Source organism: Venturia canescens, chromosome 1, assembly GCF_019457755.1.
Source record: "Venturia canescens isolate UGA chromosome 1, ASM1945775v1, whole genome shotgun sequence".
NCBI classification, from domain to species: Eukaryota; Metazoa; Arthropoda; class Insecta; order Hymenoptera; family Ichneumonidae; genus Venturia; species Venturia canescens.
In genome coordinates, this window is record NC_057421.1 from 14181153 (window position 1) to 14202791 (window position 21639).

Genomic DNA, 21639 nt, shown 5'->3' on the forward strand with positions numbered 1-21639 from the left:
TCTTTTCTTCTTCTCTTTTATGGCTATCTCCCAGATCCGAGTGGGGCATGTGCCAATACGATTTGGTTCTTTTTTCCATATCAGGTTGGGAATATTAAGGCGGGAATATTTGAAGATAGGAAAATCAGAAACTCACGATCAGTTGACTCCGAATAAGGCAGGTGTTTTATTTTTTTCTATTTTTTATTATTCATGTATAGAATTTACATATATACATATTTATTGTGTTTATTTATAGTATTATTATTTCAAAGTGTGTTCTTTATGTTTCAGATGAATGTTTTTTTTTTTAACGAATACGAGTCCGTTTGTCAACGAACGTGCGAGAGAATGTTTTGTTTGAATTACAATAATTCCGATTGTGTTGAAGAAGATGGGGGGGGGGGGGGGGGGGGCGATCGTCGCGACCTCAACTCGACTCCCTGCTACTCCCTGCGGTGGTTATGGAACTTCATGCACGTTTCTGTAAGATACAAAAAAATTAGTGTAACAAATGTCAAAACGTCACGACTACCCAGTTTATTAAAAAATTTTCTCAGTTTTCATGGGATGTAGGCTGTCAAAGTGATTTTCTTTTCAGGAATCAGCTATCTGAGCCAAGAAACAGCTTCCATGAAAATTCTGAATATATTTATTAGACATTTGGATCAGAACGATCAGAATCAGAGCACGCAGAGATGGTTAAGATGATGGATCAGTCGGTAATCACAACCGTGAGTGCGAGAGAGATAGCTGCAAATTTTAAAAAGGAAATTTTTCCACATCGTTCGTCTGATCGAAAAAATAATAATGTCATCGGATTTTTGCGATCGTGCTGCGTACGATGACATTTTTATTATTTTAATCAGACGAACGATGTCAAAGAGTTTCAATTTCAAAAATTCGAGGTGTGATTACCGACTGATCCATCATCTTAAGAGCACGAAATAAAACAGAGTTTTCATGAATGCTTTTGTCTCAGCCTTTTTTGTTTTTCTGGAGAATCCATCGTGGATATCTGATTGTACAGTATTTTTTTAAAGAATAAATGATCGATTCAAAAACGGGTTGAAGATATGAGAAGTGACCTTTTACTAATTTATTTTTCCTTATTTTTTTCAATCGCCCTTGGCTATCAAGAGACTCGGTAGAGTCTCGGGACAAGTACATTTCTTTATCTATGTTGATAAGTCCATGTAGCAAAAGATATCTTCCGACGCATAAATACCACGAATAAATCAGGTTCTTTGGTCAGAGTGGTTTTCAGTATATTTTCAAAAGGAAGAAGGAAGCCAGAAAGCGAGAAGTCAAGAAAGACAAAGGAAAGCATTTTTTTTTTTGGGGATAGTTAATATTTTAGCAGAGATCACTCAATTGAGATGGTGCCCCACGTCGGCACGAAATGAATCTGCAGATCTGCACTGAAAATGCAGAAATTTAAAATGAGGAACCAAAATACTGATTTTAATCGGATTTGACGATCGATCTTAACCGATATCGAATTTTGTAAAAATCAATCCAACCAATCTCGAAATAATCGATGCGACGTCATCGAAAAAATCTGAGACTAAATGGCGCGTCAATATGCCAACGATGGGCATCAGTCGGAATATCGCAACTCTACGTACGAGAGAAATAGCTGCAAATCTCGAAGTCGAAATTCCATGACACAGTTTGACTGATGAAAAAAAGGCCTTATTAGTCGATTTTTGTCATCGTCCTGCATCGTCCGACAGAGCCTCTTTTTAATCGGTCAAACTGTGTCAGAGAATTTCAATTTCGAAAATTCCAAGTGAGGTTATTCGACTGATGCATACTCTTAATTATATCCAAATTGGAGTCGACGAACATACAGTTAACACATGAAGTTCATACTATTGATACTATGTCGAAACGATTAGAAAAAAAAAATAAATTTAGCCCAAGCACCCTCGCGTCCACAATTTTGATGGGAAGCGATGCATAAATCAATCTCATCCTTAACACTGTCATTTATTTTATTTTTAGTTGATTTAGGAAAATTGCGGAGTGTATTTAAAGTCACAATTTTTAGAAGAAGCAGACAAACTTTTAGCTAATAGCACTGTGAGTAGCGAATTTAAATTAACGTACGAAAGAAACGTCCATACGGCAGCACAGTCGACTTGTGAATTCGACTTTCACTCGTGTTTGATATTAACGATAAGGTTATGTACAATGCGTACAACTTACGAACACGAAATTACTGAAGTTGTAATATCGTAGTAGACCTGAGCGTCACGATGATGGTGTAGTGATCGTTGAACTACATTAAAAAATTATATACAAGTGTCGTTCCAAATTCCAACTCGAGGCGAGAGTAAAGTCCGCTGCACACCATGCTATTTTTCGTAGTAGAATAAAGCATGCACTTTACGAAAAAATACGTCACGTGTGCTTTCACTGTGTCGGTGTCACGCCGTGTATCGCTTGCTGGAGAGCTCCCTCCGACTCAGTAAGACTGACGAAATAGCACTCTTGCGTGTGCATGTTTTATATCGTTAGTACAAAACCCTCATTTTTTACTTCATTTTTTTTCACTACTTCACCCCCCCCCCCCCCCATTTCGTATATAGAACGCAAAAACATTTCGGAATCCAATTGATCGGAGATGGAGTTGGGAGCTGGCCTTTCAATGTGCCCTGAAATCTTAGTTTTCTCCCATTTTTTGCAACTGTTCCCGATGATTAAAAGATAAAATGCTGGGTACCGTAATTCGTGAAAAGCTGGATGTTGCAGTGTTTGAAATAAATGAATTTTGAGCTCGTTCTTGCGAAGGTTTTTATTCAGAAATAGCATTATACAAGCATCGAATTCCATTCGTTGTGGAAAGTGCATTGTTTCGACTATCAAAAAGAAAGTTTCATTTTTTTGCTCGTTTAATAAGGCAGAACCATCAGGTATTATGGTAGAGTATACTTGGCCGGTTACGGACTTGAGTGTTTAACCCTACTTTGCAAAAAGCAATTTGTTGAAACTCCCTGCGAGGTCGAGGTTATGAGTCGGTCTAGCAGTTTGGAATGTTTCGCACATATATTATAGTAATCAAGTCAAATACATGCGGGATTATAGGCATACATTGACCTGAGAATTGACCTTTGACTTACTGTAACTCGAAGAAGCGACTTATTATCGAGAACTGCCTGAATCATGACTGATAAAAGGGGACTCTCAACCGTTTTTTTTTTCGAATTCAAGTTCATGCGTGTTAACTTCCGATCATCTTTCTAGATTTTACGATTGTCGAGAGGTGGTATAGGCGGCTCAACGTTCAGATACCCGAATATGACGATTTTCAGTCTTTATCCATGTTTTTTCTAGGATGTTCTCACGAAAGTCACGAAACGATTGTGCGAATAAACAAAATCTGTATTTATAATCAACACTTTCGAACGTAGAATTGGTACAAAAATATACCCTCGCGTATCCGACCAAGAATTCAAGGACAACTGATGAATATTTTTTGTCTTTGTTTTGGTTTTGATTCGCCAAAGAACCAGTTGACTTTCTACGAAACATTTTTATTGCCATGAATATAGCTGTCCTTTGAGTTCGAAACTGACGAAAGTGAAATTCCCTATGAGACAAACTTCGGACCCAATTTCTCTATCTCTAGAAGTTTCCATATTTTACGTGGAATATGTTGTAGCGTTTTCTACATTTTTCATTGTATTTTTAAACAACTCGAGTTGCTGCAGTGAAACACGTTGAAGTTTATTCTTTCCATCTATACTCCGATTCATATTACAATATCTAGGGAATTCAGGAAAACTGCACTATTTCACCCAATTTTAAACGCACTTGTATAATAGCGTGATAATAGCTGAATCTGAAGAAGTAGAGCTCGAATTCGAAAATTCAATTAACCGTTAAAAATCAAGAATAGTGACAGTGAACACAGAGTATCCAAAAATGCGTGTCCGCTTATGGCTTATCGTATGAAAACAGCGGATTCGTACGAATCCAACAAAAGGAGTTGGACTTTAGAAAGGTACAAATGACGTGATATATGATAAAAAAATAAGCATAACGAATAGAAATAATCGTTACGAAGATTTGTTGCAATTATTATTACGGAGCATTTTGCTTATTAGCAGTTTATACTGAATCATTCATGTCTAACCCGTAGCGAAAAAATTCCACGAGACGACTGTAGACAAAGCGAAAAATATTCGATAAATCGATATGAGAAGTTGAAGGACGAAAGTGTTATCATTTTTTTTATGCGATCACAAATCCGGACACCGCGTCCTCGACTTATCAAAAACGAAAAAATGAAATGAAACAATGACCATTGATTGCGATACTTTCATGATTATCGGCTGCTAAAAATGAATTATTCGATTCGTCCCCACCATTCCTCTGTGGTCTGATTCCAAAATTTTTCTTTTCATCTACTCAATAATTTTTCATTTCTATTTAATAATTAAAATAAATTTTATCATGTTAGATAAAAAAATCGCGTTCTCGACAAATTGTGAAAATTGACCATTATCTTTCGCCACAGTTATATTGAAAAAAACAAGAAAGTCCCCTACCATATATATCATCGCCGGCGACATTATATCTGCTGCAGAGAAGCCGAACCAAGCCGAACTCAAAATAATCGAAAGTGTAGAGATGTCGACTAGCTCCTACGTAACTCTTCCGCTCGTCAGCAGTAGAGTTTATTTTTTCGGTTCCAGATGACCAGCGAACTTTTACTGCTGGTAATACGATGGGAGTACGCGTATATATTGATACTGCAGCCCTCACGTACCGACGCACGGTAAGCGTGTGGAACTAATACAGAGTGTATTGGTTACGCAATATTTTTGCTGTACCTACCCAACTACACTGTGCCACTGTTGGAACGTTTACTGCTGTATCATTATAATGTTTTCGTTTCGTTTAAGTGTAAAATTTGTCATGAAAAACCAAAATGTTTGCTTTTTATAAAAATACGATAAAATAAAATATTTCAACCCGTTGCAAACGTATTGCAATCTGTTTAACCTTAAAATTCGTGAGCGGCGATTGCGCTTCGTTTCAGTTTTGGCATAGCTGTGAACATAATTGCCTCGAATTAATAGTGATTCTGTTGCGATTGGAAAGTCTTTTTACACTCGGGAAACCTGGTCATATTTATTCATAAATACACGAAAGTATATTTTACATCGGTACATCAAACGTTTTACGTAATTCTCGAGTCAGGTCTGTCGATTTCTGGCGTTCCAAAAACGAGAATATATTTCGAAGGGCTGCAACAACAGATACAAAAGATTGATAGATGAAGAATTTCCACAGTATTAAATAAAATAGAATAATCGAAACATTAAAGTGGGAATCGAATAAAAAATTGCGAACAGAATACTTCACCTGTTTTGTCTTTTTCGTCCATGAACATTCTAACGATCGAAAAGCGTTTGACTTGCCCTAAATGCTGGAGGAAGCGACTCAGTAGTTCCAAATTTTCAACCGAGCAATAGTGGTGCTCGAAGCAGGTAAGAATCAAACTCAACATGTCGCCGTCCAATTTGTTGCCTATAACTATACGATCGAGTTTTTTTAAAAACATGAGTTTTCTGTCGCGATTAATCTACCGAATTTTCGTAGGTCTGTGTTTAATTAAGAGCAAATATTATTGAGCATTCACCTGCTTCTATCTTTTCGGGAGGAAACGCTTTCAAAAGATTCGCACGATGAATCAAGTGAGGATCGTTTCTAATGGAATACCACAGTCGAAGAAACTCGTACGGTGATTCGATTTTCCCGAATTCGATATTCTCCGTTTCTTCCAACGCTGCACTTTCGTCTTTCGAAATTGAATCATCGGTAACCTCAAATTCCTTGTTCCCTTCTTTTTTCCCATGGTTCGTTGCGAAAGTCACTGTTTTTCCGATTGTTTTCAATACTTTTGGCTCGGCGTTCTTCTCGTCAGAATTCAATTTTTCGTTGATTTTTTCATTTGCTGTAGGCAACGTGTCTCCGCTGTTCAAACTGGAGGATATTTTCGAAGGGATTTTAGTGTCTGCGCCAACAGAATTTGACCGGATCGTCGAACTCTTTGACGATTCGTCAAAACCACCACCACCGTTTTCGACACATTTTTTTCCACACGTTTCGAGCGAAAGCTCCCTTTTGGAATCGTCTTTTTTTCCGTTTCGATCTCGGTCTTTGACAGGCTGGAAATTCTTCGAAATCGTCTCAGTCTCTGTCAGTATTTTTCGGCCGTTTTCTGTCTTCGAGTCATCGCGAGTCTTCGCAAATTCTACATTCGGTATCTCCTCGATTGCGGCATCGCAAGTTTTCGCAAATGACCTCCGAGGGTTCGTCAAGTTGTCACACCCCTCCATCGCCTTCGGACAATTTTTTTCGTTCTTTTTCCGAATATTTTTATCGGCCTTAGACACGTCGATTCTCTGAGAAGCCGGCTGTGTGACAACGTCAGATTTTTTAGTGGACACGTCGTGATCACCGCCTCCGAAATTCCCGAAATTATTGCTCCCCTTAGCGCTAATTTTTTTCTTTTCTCTCTGATTTATCTTATTTTCAGATTTCTCGCACGGCTCGTTGGGAATCTCCTCGATGATGACACTCGAATTTTTGCCATACGAGGCTTTGGCATCGGTGAAGATGCTCTGGCTTTTCGGAGAGTTTCCTGATGGCTTTTGGAACGCTTTCGGACAATAAACGTCTCTGAAGTGGGGCTGGGGAGTCGAGCGTCGAGACGAGCTGGGCGCGTTGTTACAGAAACAGATTTGTGACCGCATCTGCGAATTCGGCGCTGCCAATGCTCTCCCTTGCGTCCTATTGGGCCCAGCATTGTTGACATTTGTTTTGAGCTCCGCTAACCCGGGGTGACCTTCCGCTGACAAATTTGAAGTTTTACCACCACTCGAAACTTTCATTTCTTCTTCGCTCAAAGTGTCGACTTTTCCACTCGATTTTATCGATTGTTTCGACGAATTCTCATCCGTTGGAGCTCCGTCCTCTATCTTCATTCTTAAACAATATAATTCCGCGATGACAGTGGCGCGAAATCAAACGATTGATAACCGTAGTGGAAAAATGTGAAAAATTTCTTGCACATTTTCAATGAATAATCAAATCTTTATTTTTGCATACCTAATTTTTTTCGAATTACACGGTCCCCTGAGCTTGCTAACGGCTCCTATCGCGATTTTGTTGGCAGGTTCTAATTTCAGTACCGCCTCGTAATCAGCCAATGCCTGAAAAAACAAAGAGCTCATTGACTTTCAATAGGAATTAATGGAAAGTGATTTTTTTGCTGCCTACGCCCGAGAGAACGACGTCGAGCGGACAATCATTCGAAACAATGAGAAACGCTGTACTTGAGTTCTCTTTTCCAGATGTTCGAGGGCCAATCCCCTTCGAAGCAGGGCTTTTACGTTCGTGTGATCCACACTGAGGACTTTGTTACAATCGTTAAGGGCATCCTTGTAACGTTGCAACTTGATGAAAGTTATCGCACGATTATTGTAGGCATTTATCGTCGGGTCTATGGCGACGCTGGATTCGTAGAAATGAAGAGCCTCTTCGTAGTCGCCAGCTTTGAACGCCTCGTTTCCCTTTTCTCGATCCCTCTCCGCCATCATGCTCAATTCCGTTCCGGTAAGCGCGACTGGACAAAGAATTTCGTTCCTTTTATCGTCATTATTTTTTTTCGCTTTTATTCGTTTCATTTGAGGGTCATTTGCCTCGCTGCGACTCGAAAGCATCGTTAAGGGCTCCGAACGGTGTAAACGTTGGAACTTTAGGTGCTTTTTCTTCATTTTATAAATAAAGTTTGGTTCGATGGAAATTTTTTTGTACCGTGGTGCGTTGAAAATGCCAGCCCTCGAATCGGCTTTGACAACAAATCTCAAAAATGCAAGATCTCAGGACGAAAAACCAAAAAGATTCAAAATATTGTTTAGAAAAACAAATGGCGCGACCATCCGAAGAAAAAAATCGCAGTTTTTGTGGATTTCTCAGTAGATAATTGTTTATAAAAGAAAATAAAAAAAAGTTATGAAAAAACGGCAACGTCATGATGAAAACGTACGTTTTACCTAGAAAATGCAATTTAACCCTAGAACGCATGACTGGGGTGTGAGCACACCCCACGCGAACTTCAAACCACGCTCCCGTCCTAACGAGCGACATTATCGACTGATTATCGACGGATTTTTTAATATATAAATTCAATTGAAATTAGTTTTATCGTACATCATTCTTTTCGTTATAAAAAAACGAAGAAAATGGTGTAGGATAAAGTCAGTTTAGCATCGTAGGACCGGATTTATAAGCAGAAAAAAGTGGGGTGCGTTCAAACCCCGGTCATGAGGTTGAGGGTATGAAAAAAGGCACATGAGGTGTAGGGTTAAATAAAGTCGCTGGAATAAAAACTCTTTCCGTCAGCGCCGGTTCAAGGAGTGCCATTTTCGACGCACCATTGCACAAAAATATAGCGTTGAAAAAATTTTTTTTACATTTTTTCAATACTTTTGAGTATGTACAATATGCGTTCAAAGTTTTACGTAAATCCATCCAACCAATTTTTATTTATAAAAGAAAGTGAAAACACCTGAAATTCTAACGATTACACTGTTCATAGCCCTTAAATAATGTTGCTTCCTTTCGAGGCAGCGTTATCTTCCTCGCTTGGAGGACGGAAAATAGTTAAAAAAAAATGCCACAATTTTTCAAGTATTCGTCAATTTATCGTTGCGCGTCAAATGTTTGTAGATTATTGAAAATTGACGTTAGGAAGAGTCGAGCAACATTTCGATGAAATTCATATTTAGGACTTACGTCTATTGACGATTTCTTCCCTGGATTCATTCTTCATTTTCTTTCCTTTATTGGAAAGAATTTTCTGTGCTTTTTTCGCTTCGGCTTGCTTGACATCGTGCTGCAGGTCGATTCGATTAATCTCCGTTTCAGCGTCGTATTTGTCCCATCCGGCATAATCGCACGATGCGATGCGCTTCTGCGTTTTTTGCTGCGACTGTTGCTGATTTTTCTTAAAAAAAAATATCTCATTACGCACTGAACAGAAATCGTCTGAGAATAATAAAAAAAAAAACTCACTTCCGGTTGATCAAACATTATTTTGCGGACGGCAGGCTGGGGAATCGGCTCGTTCGTATTCATACGACGCCCTTCCTCTAAATCTTTTTCCCGCATCTTCATCTCGCTCATCCACTCGCTTATGTCCTTTTCCAACATTTCCCGATTCTCGGGCTCGAGCATATCTTTCTTGAGGACTGGTTCCGCCACTCGCAAAACGGTGCTCGAAGGCTTCATGGTGGCTAAACGGCTCTCCGCGTGCTTATTCAAATCGGGGTAGTACCCTTCCTCGCCGGAACTAAGAAAAATCGAAAGCCTTTGACTCATCGAAACGCAACAATTTTTCATCTATTGGAACTGAGTTTGTGCGGGGACGTCGAAAAAAATCACCGACGGTTCCTACTTTCACGAGATTTCAATGTCAATAGTTTTTTTTGGCGATAACAAAATGTTCGTTATTCTGTTAAAAGTTCGCAGTTGTGCGCAGCGAAGCACTCCCGTTTCGTTCGACATCTCGGTTTGTAAGGAAATTACAACGTTTGTTGACACCTAACTGGGGCATTAACCTTCAGGGGCTCGGCAAGCACTGCCGGTGGCAGGCATTCGACCTCAAAATTTCAACGAATTTGCCAGAGTGTATACTGTAACTGCATACCTATTTGTACAGTGAGATTTGGGCCAAACGAAAGAACGGATAGTTTATCAATAGCTCGACAAATAACTATGGAAAAGGAAGCGAGTAAATTCCATACAATAAAGTGTGTTTATACCGTGCTCAAGAAAAAGCGTTATCTCGGATGTAATGAAAGTCAAGAGAAATTACCGAAGAATAGTAATTATACGTTCCAGCTCTTTGGCATTTTCGCACTGAGTTATGTACTCGTAAGACAAGTGGTCAACCGGTATGTCGTATTTATTGAGCAAAGATTTTTTCTCCATAGAATTTTCAACGCGATCTATTTTCTTGTTAACCATTTTCGTTACTTTATTTTAATTGATTGAATAAACTGCACTCAGGTTTCTTAATTCGTACTGATCAAATGGTGCCAGGCTAAGCTACTCATTACTCGAGTTGCCATGGTCACGTATTCGTTGTTTACAGTGATTTGTAGTTATGTTTTGTGAGGGGAGAAAACACGAAATGGTTGTAGAAGCTGGTAGGATGATATCAATGGCTCGAAAAAAAATGAGTTCTCAGATCGTTTGTTATGTTTCACTAAGAATTCATTCACTTCGTGACGTCTTCGGATGCACGAAAAGACACTTTGTTTGGAGACACATTTTGCGTCGAGATTCCGCTTGGTATGTGGCTGGCAGTTGGTACTGTTCAATCGGGTACTAATTCGTCATAAGAAAGCGAGATGGCAGCACCGTTCAGTTCCTAGTGGGCTGACGCGCTGAACGGAACGGTAGAGTTGGAAAACGGTGGAAGAAAGTCAGGAAGTAAAATTCCGCCAGTCTGTAACGAGGTAAGGAAAGCAAACATTTTTTCTTTTGAGCAGTCGGAAAGAGAGTTGCAAGGTTTCAAATACTTCGTAGAGATCTGACATATTCGCAGTCGGTACGCGACCACATTTTTATCGACGTTGCTCTGCTGTTTTTGTACTTGCATATCTGTGCGAAAGGAGAAAAACAAAACTTGTTGTTCAGCTTATTGTGAAAAGATTGAAATGGTTTCGAATCAGGAATTGATGAAAAAATTAAATGTCAAAGTCGAAAGAATCCGCGAAGTTGAAACAAAAGACAATTCACTGGCGAAATTATTGAAAAAATGACAATTTGTGTGGCGTCACAATAATGAACTTTTGCGACGACGATGTCCATAGACATTCGCCATTTCGTTCGAAACTTATCGAGGCACTTCGAGTGCGAATGAAATAACTGCGTCTAAATTCACTCCTGGGAGGTTTCTTAATTTTTTTTATTATTCGAGACGGCCTCAAAGTTCGTTCCACAAATCGTAAATGAGCTAATTAAGTCGAATGCAAATTTTCAACGCGAATAATCGAAAACATAACACATCGAAGTTTATTAACATTGTGCACCGAGGCTTTTTCATATTTGAGCATCGTCCGTATATGTATTCGTACCAACTCTGTATCACGATAAGATGTTTTATCTGGCTGAAGCTTGCAATGTACAACACACCACAACAAAGCGTCGCTGCAATCTGGAGTCGCTCGAGATAGCGAGTGTATAATTTTGACGAAAAGTGTGGAATTATAGTAGCGAATGATTAAATTCACATCCTCATCGTCGAATTAATAAAGTACTCAGACTGCTTTTCTTATCAAAGCACAAACATTTTATTTTCACCATTTATTACTTGAAGATATACGCGAGTAAAATCTTGTACATACCGAAGAAAGTAGGTTGAACGAGAACAAAAAGATGTTTGAATAAACGCATTATAACCTCACTTTTCACACGAGAATCGATGTTTGTATTTGTAAGTCTGTCCAGAAGTTGCCAAGAATTTCTCAATTCTTTCGTACTTTTGATTCGCGAAAGGAAATGATTCGAAATAATATAGAGATTCGAAGAAATTTCAAGCGCCATTCGAGCAAGAGATTTCTTTTGCCTCGTTTTATTGAGTATCCTTCCTACCGTGCATTTACCTGCAAGTGGAAATTATATAGTGGTGCGAAAATCGTAAGAGAACAGTACCGAGTAAAAGAATAAAAACAGGAATACAATGTGACGCAATAGCTCTTAACACCTTAATTATCTTGAGAACTACAAAATGGTTAGAGGAAAATATTTCTATCGAAAGTTGCAGTATTAGAAACCGACAATCAAGTGGCGCCAATATTTTATTTCTTTCCCGTTCAGGCGCCTTCTTCATTTCAAGGTTAGTCCGTGAAGTAGTTATTGGGAAAATGGAGGGAAAAGATCGACTCGAAGTAATAAAACTGAATAGGAACGTTTTTCTGGTTATGCACACTTTTTCGATAGCGAAAATTAACTCTAACCTCGTAAATATATTGCATTGAACATGAACAATGTACCGCACTGAACTCTATAAAAAAATGTGTCGAGAACAGAATACTTCGGCCTCGGAATAGATTTCGATCAACTGGGTAGTTTTTAGGTTGTGTTCGCCGACGAAAATTGACATCGAGTCAACATTGAATACAAACTCGTATACAGAGTCCTATGCCACTATAAAATCAGACTAATTTTTATTTCGAAAACACGTTCGTTTAATAAACTACAGTGAAATGTGCCGACAATCGAAAATAAAATGAGAAAAATGACTTAAAAATATCAATGTTTAAAATACGAATGCAGGATATTCGGTACAGTAGTTTGCGTGTTATTTTATTTTCCAAATTTGCTGCGCTCACTCCACATACATATATTTGCTACCGAGAGTGCTACTCGCAGCGGACCGCGAATAGCCGAGTGAGTAGGGATGATTGGAAGCACAATTGACGCGTGGAGTCGCGAGCGGGCGCCTTACCTGCGTTAACACACCAGTCACCTTGTAGCGTAGCGCGCGCGGCGCTGTTAATTTTGCTAGAGCCGCCGCCGTCGCCGTTGCCGCATTAGCCGCAGCGCGGAGCCGCTGTGCTGTGCTCGATGCGAGAGTAAAACGTGCGGCGTAGCCGGTAGTGCATATTAGACGGTGCACCGGGACGAATGCGAGCATTCGCCGGCGAGCGCTCGGCGCGAGTGGTCATACTTTCGTGTGAGAGGGTGCTTACCTTTCGTTTTATTTTTATGCCCTGCTCGCAGACGCAAACATCCACACACGAATCCGCTACTTTTTTTCAATAGCTTCAAAATCGTTAAAACTTCTTATGAAAATTCAGTACGCGTATAACCGGTTGCGTTTTTACGGTTGTACTCCTGACACTGATAAGTCGATCTAGATAAAAACGCATCGAAAATCTCTGCGAACAGACTCACGAGACAAAAATTTGTGTACCAGAAAAACTTCGAATCAGAAGGAATCGGGAAAAATCAAAGTTTTTGTCATTCAGATATTCGCGGTAACGGTCGCGAAAATAAATACTTCATCAGTGAAACAAGCAACAACCGTGAAAATTTCGTGTGTGTGAAAAACTTGGAAGAACTCTCGTTGCACTCGAGTTTCTGTTGACTCGACTACAAAACTTCGACTCGAACGATTCCCGTGAGAATTTCTTTCGCTTCCTTTCGTTGGTTCTCTTTTTTTTCGCTCGTCAGAAACTCCCGGTCAACGTGAAACGATTCGTAGGGATACACGGAAACGGAGAGTGACTGTCGCGAACCAATTTAGAGTCCACCGTAGGCGCTCGCGCGGCATAACTCAAATACCCGTATTGACGCGCTCACATAAACACACGTGCGCTCGTTTCAGCGAATTTTTATTTAAAAAAACAGTGAACGCGGTATAAATATTTCCCGTTGGATTAAAAAGAGCGCACATCGACTCGAGCACACGCGAATTCGAATTATTAAAATTTGCGAAACGGAAGTCCACGACCCATCGCCCGCGCATTTGTGCTCCCTAATTCTCAGCGTTGCTGCTCTACCGTGCTAAAAACTCTAAGCGACAGTGACGAAACGAGATTAACGGGAAGGATACGCGTGTACTCGTTTGACAGTTTTATCCCACCGAACAGAGAGTGAGAAAAGGTTAGTTTCCAGATTTTTTCCTCATTATCATTATTGACATTGCTATCAAGATTATTAGTATTATTATTGAGATTCGTTGACTTTAGACATGCCGATGTAAGCGACAGCTTCGGGCTCGACTCGCTGAAGCAAAATCATTCTTCGGGTCGCTCGCTCTTACATTTCGTAAATTCCAGTTGAACGAACGACATTCGCGAAATTATTTTCTACTTCCCGAGTTTGCATACGAACTTTCGTTTTTGGGTTGTACATCGCGCACACCTTTACGAGTGACTTCTCGTCCTTTGCCGTGTGCGAAAATAAAGGCCGTCGGAAGTACTGTATCTTTAATGACAGATTCGCGGATCGTTCGCTTTTAGACGAAGCGATTTAGATGAATTTGGATCAACTCAACACTGGCAGGAGGTTCATATGTTTGGTACGAATGTGATTGATTCTGACGATGAGTGAAAGGTCTCGCTCGTGGCGACATTTTTCAAATATTCAACCGCGAGCGTAAACACGAAGATTATTGTTTTGATGTTAACGGTCGAGGCAGCTTGACATTTTGAGGACGTAGCAATGTTTTCGTCGTAGTAGTGATTACCGTGGGCACGCATCAAGTGATTTAAGCATCACGAAACGTAAACGACAATAACAAAAACGACATTTTTGATTTTATTAATGAATCACGGAATTCTTCATTTTCACTGGCCTCTGAATTAACAATGAAGCGTCATATCCATTCGAAGAATTTATTCGCCAAACAGGAAAGTCGCGTCCGTCAGAAAAATGATGAATAACTTTTCTCGCATATTTTCTCCACTGCCATTGAAATTGGTCAGGATGAAATTGAGCGAGTTGATAAGATTATCATTCGAGTCAGTGATCCGATGCGGTGATTCCGAGGAAAAAAATACGTTTTTCTGAAATCAATCGAGTGGAAGCTTCAAGTATTTGTTCGAGTGAACAATTTTTCACGATTTTCTGTCAGTGGTGACTCTGGCGACGTTTCAAAGCGAGCAGCTCCCGCGTGACCGTCGACGACTCGTTCGGCTTCGATTCGACGAAATTGTGGTAGGTCCAATCTCCGAATTAATAGCAATTCGATTTCCATTTGCACAGTCATAACTTGCCGGAGCCAAAATTTCTTTCATCACGAATTATTGATTCAATTCGAGTCTTTCATTCGTCCAATTACGTCAAGTTAAATTTATGCTCGGACGAATTGAGAGGCCCGTCCACGATAATCGAAGGTTCAACTTTTCGTAGAATTTCCATTTTATTCAGTCTAGTTCCGGTCGTTTGTACCAGTTAACATTACTCACAATTAATTCAACTCCACTCGACGTAACCTCAATTTTTCAACCTCAATTCCGGCAGCTGACTGCTCAATATTTACTACTCGAGAGTGCCACAACAATCGACAAAATTCAATTCGTCGATGTAATCACAACATTCGACTCTGTCATTCGACTGGATTCATCGCAATTCCCGTTTTTATTATAAATTCCAGTTTCTAATGTCAGTTTCGTCGAGGAGTGCGAGCCGAGTTACGCGGAAGTGGTGAATTCCATCCTTTTTCGTACCAACACTCAGTACATAAAAAAAGGTTTTTGACCTTCATCTCAAAAATTCGATTCAACGATCGCAAGAACGTCCACGTTGAATAATCGATTTTTCGTCTACCTCAGTTTGATCGCATTGCTAAAAAAAATAGTTTCGCAAGCAGTTTGACCAACTTCTCAATCGACATCGCTCGGGAAGAGGTGCGCGCGCAAATTCTTTGTTTTCGTCTCTCCTTTCGGCTCTTATTAACGCAGTGTACACGAAAAGTAGCGTCGAGCGCGCAGATGCGAGGACACGAAGAAAGAAGCGCGGAGGCTCGAGGCTGAGTTGTAACAAAAAGGGGCGACGTTTCTACAGCGTTTCTCACCGGGCATTAACTGTGACAATTCACCTTATCAGAACTGCTCTCACGTGACACACGATACTCGAAAAGCTTCGTCTTGGGGCGTTTGTGCGCGCGCGAGTTATGAGAAGAGCGTGCTTTTTTATTCCACACTTTCAACGTTCTCTTCGTCTCCGTCTTTCTCTCGTGATGCCGTGCGTTCCCCCTTCATACCGCGACACCGTCTCGTCACTGATGCTGTGTGCAGCATGTCCGTCGTTCGTGTATCCGTGTCTCGCGTTGTTTTTAGCCTCAGGTTTTGCTTTCACTCGTATCTACGTTTTGTGTGCTCCGTGTGCCGGCCCGTCTCGTCGCCGCCTCCGCCGTTTCCCTTCTCATCCGCGCGTATTCCCTTTCATCAAAACATCGGACGTGACACCGCTCCGATAACGAGAAAACGTCTCGTTCCTCGCCATAACTAAGAAAATCATTCGACGCCGCGATTACGAGTCTGTGGAAATGCTTCGATTTGCCACGATTTCGAAATGATTTTTCAAGCGACTTCGACATTGGTTCACTCTATAAATCATCTACGAAATAAAATCTTTGAATTTTTTAGCCTCTCACTAGTGGGAAGGAACATCGTTGTGTTTTGTGACGTTCCAAGTCTCATGACGAATCGATAAAAAAACTCTTCAGTTCCATCGATCCTCTGCGCGCGTCTTTGTTTACGAATAAATAAACATGGCATTTCGATGACGTCCGAACTCTTACGGATTTGTCACTAAAATTTCTAATCCGGAGAAAATGTCTTGCGTCGCATCACTCCCGCGACGAGATAAGAGTGAAAAATGCTTTATTCACAAACGAACATTCGTCTTCGTCGACGTTTCGCCTCCCTCGACACTCGCACACTCAACTTTTCCCATAACGGAAATTTTCTTTCCTCCTCGCGCGATTCTAATCCGTTTTCAGTAACAGAGATCTTGGAATTTGATGGAATTTCAAAATAACTCATTTCGTCAATGTCAATGGATATTGCCATAAATATTTATAGACCGAGGACTCGACATTATGCTCAAACGCGAGGATCTGCTTTATAGCCGCATATCTCTGTGCTCAGCTTGCACCTCGACCAATAAAATTCCACAAACGGTACGATTATTATTTTTCCGGGATCGTATAACAATCTTGCGCGCGTTGCGTCTCTCGCACACCGAACGACGACAGCGACGTTGCTACCGGTGGGGGACTACAGCAGCGCCGCCGCTGTCCCCGTCGTCGCTCACGTCTTTCCTTTTATCTTCCAACATAAATTTCGCAAAACGATCGTTTAACGTTTATTTCCTTACGATCGGCCAATTAGTCTTCGATATCGCCAAGTTATTTATCATATCAAGAACGAGAAAGTCCACGATCTAACTGATAAGCGTGTACGACTGTACGAAAAAAAAACATTTGATTGAAAAATAAGTGATATTGCTATCGTCAAATGTGAATATGAAACGTTACTGTTTCATTCTCATATTCATAGCAAAAATTTCTTCACTCCTCGATACGAGAGTTTCTATTTTTACGTAGAAAGGGAAGGAAATTTAATTCCGAGAGAACGAACGAAAACTCGATGCAATCGAGTCGAGTTAAAACTTGAAGAAACGCGTGAAATTCAAAACTGGAACAATTTTCATTCTACTTGGGAACAAATGACTCGAATAAAATATCGAAAAAAAAGAAAAAAATAATCAAGTCGAAAATGAAAGATAGTTGAGGAAACAAATTTCATTAACAGTCAAGTTCGGAAAAGGTGTCAAAAATTCAATTAAAAATGGATTCAGCAGTTGAAGAAATGGCTCGATTGACATCGGACGGAATCAGTCACGTGCATCTAAGAAAGATAAATAAAAATGAGAGCGTACGACGTTTCAAGGAGGCTAAGGCTCGCTGGAATATATTCCTACAATTTGTAACGTTTTTCGTAGTAAAAGGAAGTCTTGAGAAATTGCGGAGCTCAATAACGTTGGCTAATCCATTTTAAGTATGCACCAGTATACAGTAGTAACGAAATACTCAAAGGAGCTTACCATAAAAGTAGCCGGCTCCAAGTGAATTGTTTGTATAACAGAGTTTTGAAGTGCATGACGAATTATTTCGAGTTGTACGAAAATGGTAGTCATCATCCTTGTAAAATAGTCAAGAATTTTTTTATTTTCTTCGAAAATTGCTCGCTTTTCGTTATTTTAAAAATGTTGACGAACCACATCAGCGATTGATTAGAGATTGACGGCGAGCGTATACCTGGCACATGAAAATTGGATGCTGTTTTTTTTCTCGATTTTTCACTCATTAATTTTTTATTGGTGATTAAGAGCATGGATCAGTCGACTAACCTCACCTTGAATTTTCGAAATGAAAATTCTCCGCTGTTGTTTGACTAATCAAAAAAAGGCTCTGTCAGCGGACGCGGAAAGATGGCAAAAATACGCTGACAGGGGCTTTTTTTTATTGATCAAACCGTGTCGCAGATATTCAATTTCGAAAATTGCAGCTATCTCTCTCGCGCTCACGGTGGCGAGATAGCGACTGATCCATGCTCTTAACACAATTGAACTCAGTAGATTCACTTTTTATTCACAAAAAAAAGCACTGACACAAAGGAAATAAATAAAGAAAAGATGGAATAATTGTGCGGATTGAATCCCCTCTAATTGGACCGAAGAGCTGGAATATTTTGTCGATTTTTCATCGTTCGAATGGTTATTTGTGTTCTTCGAAAAATCTCGTATTATGAAAAAAGAAAAAAGCGTTCTTCACTATTCGCGAGTAACGATAAATGTGAGGAAGCAAGAGCACCGAATTCGTAAACTTTATTCCGTTGGAGGTTAGGGTCTAACGAAATTTCTCTCATTTTTCTTGCAGAGACGTCGGGCTGTTCCGGTGGTCGAGTCATCGTGGATTTAGCTCTCGGTGGTGATTTAAGCAAATTGTTTATTTTTTATTTCTATTTAAATTTTTTTTTCTTTTTCGTCGACGAACGATCCGCGGCACGAGAGAGTGGTAATATACAGAGGTTCGTGAAATCCGTGACGGCAAGAGAAGGAAGGAAAGGAGGAGGAAAAAGCATCACGTACATACAACGGTCGGGGACGTGATGTCGAGACATCAGCAGCGACGGCAGAATCAGCGCCACCAACACCATCAGCGACAAGGGAAGCCTCGTGTTCGGTACGAGAAGGTCCGTCGTACTCAGAGAAAGTGAAGCAACGGCCTGTCGAGTACGGTCGTGCGAATACTGTGGAAGAACGTTGAGGAGAGCTTCGCGAAGCCTTGGCTCTTCTTATGCACTGCATACACATAAACTTATATGTGTCGATATAAATATAGACATACGCGAAGATAAAATATATACAAAGATTACTAGCGCCGCTTACGCCGCTACCGTTACTACACGTATTCCCGCCAAGTGGCAAAAAAGCCTAAGGCAGTGGCGCCACGATACGGAGCGCTCGAGAAACACGGACTGCTTACTCGAACATCGGAAGATTTCCGACGCTCGACTGTAAACAAAATGCGGCGACAATAAAGAGGTTAGGAACGTACAGTGTGGAAAACGATTTGAAATCGCGCTCTCTTTCTCCCCAACAAAACGAATACGTCATCGTTTCTTCGCGTTTCGATCGAGATTGTGCAATTCCGCGAACGTGTTCGTTCTTTGTTGTATTTTCCATCGTTTTGTTTTGTGGTCTCGTCATTTTTTTCGATGAGCCATCGTGTTTGACACCTTCAAAGAGTGGGACAACTATTATCCTCCGTTTCCACGCTAGGATCGTATACGAAATATCAAAGGAGAAATCATCGTTCGCACATTCTTTGGTCAACTTTCATGGATTTGCGATTGTCGTCACTTCCCGAAGAATCGAACGTTCCGAAATATTCTCGGATATTCCCTCATCGAGAATCCCTGAATTTCGTTTTCCTTTTGTGTCCACCTTCTCGTTCCTCGCTCTCATTTTCTCAACGTTCCTGCTTTCAACCCCGGCGAGCATAAAATCCTTCGTAGCTAGAAAATACCCGCAGAACCCTGATCGTTTTGTTGGTTCACCGCGTTACCGCAAGACTCATTGCGAATCCGCTGTCTTGTTTCTCGCATTCTCCCATTTTATCTTTTTCCTCTATTTTTTCTTTTTCACATTTTCTCATATTTTGCACCGCGAATTTGCGGATTTCTCGGAGATCCCTTGACACAACAATTCCAACTCATCCCGAGAATGAAGAAAATCTAGAAAAGCCGCAAAAACTCGTTGTTTTTCGTGCCTTCCACGTGAGCAGGCTCGCTCGCTCGGCCTCGAGAATCGACGAGGAATCCAGAGATGCGTGAATAATTGTCTCGGGAGCTTTCGACGTAGCAACGGAAAGAGAATAAAGCGTGGCTCCGCCGAACCCTATGAACTTCGTGACAAAAGGTTCGCTGCTATTCAGCAAGTTGTAATTTAACCAGCAGAATAAATAATAAAAATAAAATAAAAAGAGTTTAAGAAAAACCGAATGACGTGCCCGCGCGCGCCGAGAAACGGTACATTACCTGGGACATTTGGGGCTGCGGATTGCTGTCTAGTATTCAATAAGGCACTGCATAATCGACTGGATCGCGCTGTCATCGTCGTGGACGATTAAACGGGGACGTCTCCTCTTGTATTTATCTGAATGGGTGCTTGAAAATAATTACAAAGCGGCGACAGGCTTCGCACTCGCACATAAAACTTCGTCGGGTTGATTGCCCGTGCTGCTCGTGGCGTTGTCGTCGTCGGATCTCTCACGTACTAGGAAATCGCGCCCACCAATACGCGCAAGAGTCGCGGAACACCCAGGTGTGTCGCTCCGCGGTGACTGAAGAGCGAATCGGCAAGAGACGAGCCAATAGGGATCGAATGAAAGTTACTGGCGGGCTTGTTCCGCCGACAGTGCGTGCGCAAGCGTTGTACGGTACACATCGCCGCGCGGCAAGTGCGTTTGTCTAATTTTTACGGCTCATTTATTTTCGTCGTTGATCAAACGTAGACACTTTTTATTATCGAAACGGTTTGAAAACTGCGTGGCGATTTGAACAAGTGATTCCGAGCGAGAAGTGTCGCTCGAGTTAAATATTCCCACGGTTATTAATACAATCGTGACATTGTGACAGTGCTGCGCGGATGTGCGTGAACGAATTATTCGTTTCTTCGAATTTACTGTTTGTTGTTTTGTTTGCTTTTTCCTTGTTTTATACTTCTCGGATTTCACACCCGCTTCGTCATGATAATGTGCGCTGATTCCAACGATACCTGACAAACGAGGAAAATCCGAATTTCTCATCAGACGAATCTCATCATCCCGTGGGCTTCTTGGATGATGACAAACGTAAACAGGATCAGGGTGGTCGTCCTCGGCGGCCCCAGAGTCGGCAAGTCTGGTAAGCATTTTCATCATTTTTTTTCTCACCATTCTCGTTTTTACTTTTCAACGGTTGACATCGAAATGAGGCCAATTGCGCCAAAATTCAACGTTCTGGAAAATTTAGGAAATCATTTTTTACCTTTCGCCCTCGAACTGCACCGGGATTCTTCTTTTTTTTTTTGTTCCCCCCCCCCCCCCCCCCCCCCCCCCGGGAGTAGCGAATTTTTTTTGTCTCAAGTTCCCGAATTCGCAGTAATTCAATAGTTTTATGACGCTGAAGTTTCCAACGTTGGAGTCCAACGAAATAATTTTAAAAAACTCTCAAATAGTTCCAGTAAATCTCCAATTTTGTTCCCTGCCCAATTTCCAATTCGCTATTTTTCAAGCCACATCAATAATTCGCGAAATAAAAAAATAATGAATTATAAATATTTTTTTCGTTCATTTCGTTGAACTCCAACGTTGCAAACTTCAGCTTCGTATAGTTTTGAACGTGCGGTCGAAAAATTCGTGAACATAATCGATCTAATTTGCTAGATCGCCGAAATCCTTTGTTGCGGGAATGCTTAATAATGCTTTTAAACAATAAAATTCGATTCCATTTTGTCATTGACAGCGTGTCATGAACCGCGTATTTGTTTCTCTGCCATCAATCGAAGTACAAT

The 21639-nt window shown here is 40.7% G+C and overlaps 2 protein-coding genes and 2 long non-coding RNA genes across 7 annotated transcripts in view; 2 read left to right on the plus strand and 2 right to left on the minus strand.

Annotated features, from left to right (window-relative positions):
• Positions 1-142: 142 nt before the first annotated feature.
• On the minus strand, positions 143-2560 carry LOC122410968 (uncharacterized). Its single transcript, XR_006261040.1, has 2 exons — positions 2191-2560; positions 143-463 (listed from the first exon to the last, which is right to left on the minus strand). It is a non-coding gene; the product is annotated as an uncharacterized lncRNA (long non-coding RNA).
• A 1299-nt stretch (positions 2561-3859) lies between these two features.
• LOC122410983 (uncharacterized) lies at positions 3860-5347 on the plus strand. Its single transcript, XR_006261047.1, has 2 exons — positions 3860-3988; positions 4574-5347. It is a non-coding gene; the product is annotated as an uncharacterized lncRNA (long non-coding RNA).
• On the minus strand, positions 5092-10333 carry Spag1 (Spag1 axonemal dynein assembly factor). Its single transcript, XM_043419365.1, has 8 exons — positions 9875-10333; positions 9073-9349; positions 8794-9004; positions 7332-7621; positions 7105-7208; positions 5633-6981; positions 5356-5526; positions 5092-5237 (listed from the first exon to the last, which is right to left on the minus strand). The coding sequence occupies exons 1-8, from the start codon at positions 10024-10026 to the stop codon at positions 5149-5151; spliced, it is 2643 nt and encodes an 880-aa protein (XP_043275300.1). The 5' UTR covers positions 10027-10333; the 3' UTR covers positions 5092-5148.
• Positions 10334-12706: 2373 nt separating this feature from the next.
• Positions 12707-21639, plus strand: part of LOC122410947 (ras-related and estrogen-regulated growth inhibitor-like) — an 87510-nt gene continuing 78577 nt past the window's right edge. The window contains exons 1-2 of one of the 4 annotated variants that reach the window (XM_043419449.1): positions 12707-13674; positions 18461-20990. In XM_043419449.1, the coding sequence (XP_043275384.1) occupies positions 20927-20990 (64 nt within the window). In that variant the 5' untranslated portion in view covers positions 12707-13674; positions 18461-20926. Of the gene's footprint in view, positions 13675-14615; positions 14731-16635; positions 16700-16731; positions 17580-18460; positions 20991-21639 lie in introns of those variants that run through there. The other 3 variants (XM_043419472.1, XM_043419464.1, XM_043419458.1) reach the window with 3 other exon arrangements.

Excerpts from the sequence above, each read along its gene's own strand:
- Spag1 (XM_043419365.1), bottom strand. The coding sequence starts at position 10,026 with ATGGTTAACAAGAAAATAGATCGCGTTGAAAATTCTATGGAGAAAAAA. Across the intron at positions 5,527-5,632 it reads TCCCGAAAAGATAGAAGCAG|TTATAGGCAACAAATTGGAC; the intron begins GTGAATGCTCAA and ends TCGATCGTATAG. Across the intron at positions 5,238-5,355 it reads GGACGAAAAAGACAAAACAG|CCCTTCGAAATATATTCTCG; the intron begins GTGAAGTATTCT and ends CTGTTGTTGCAG.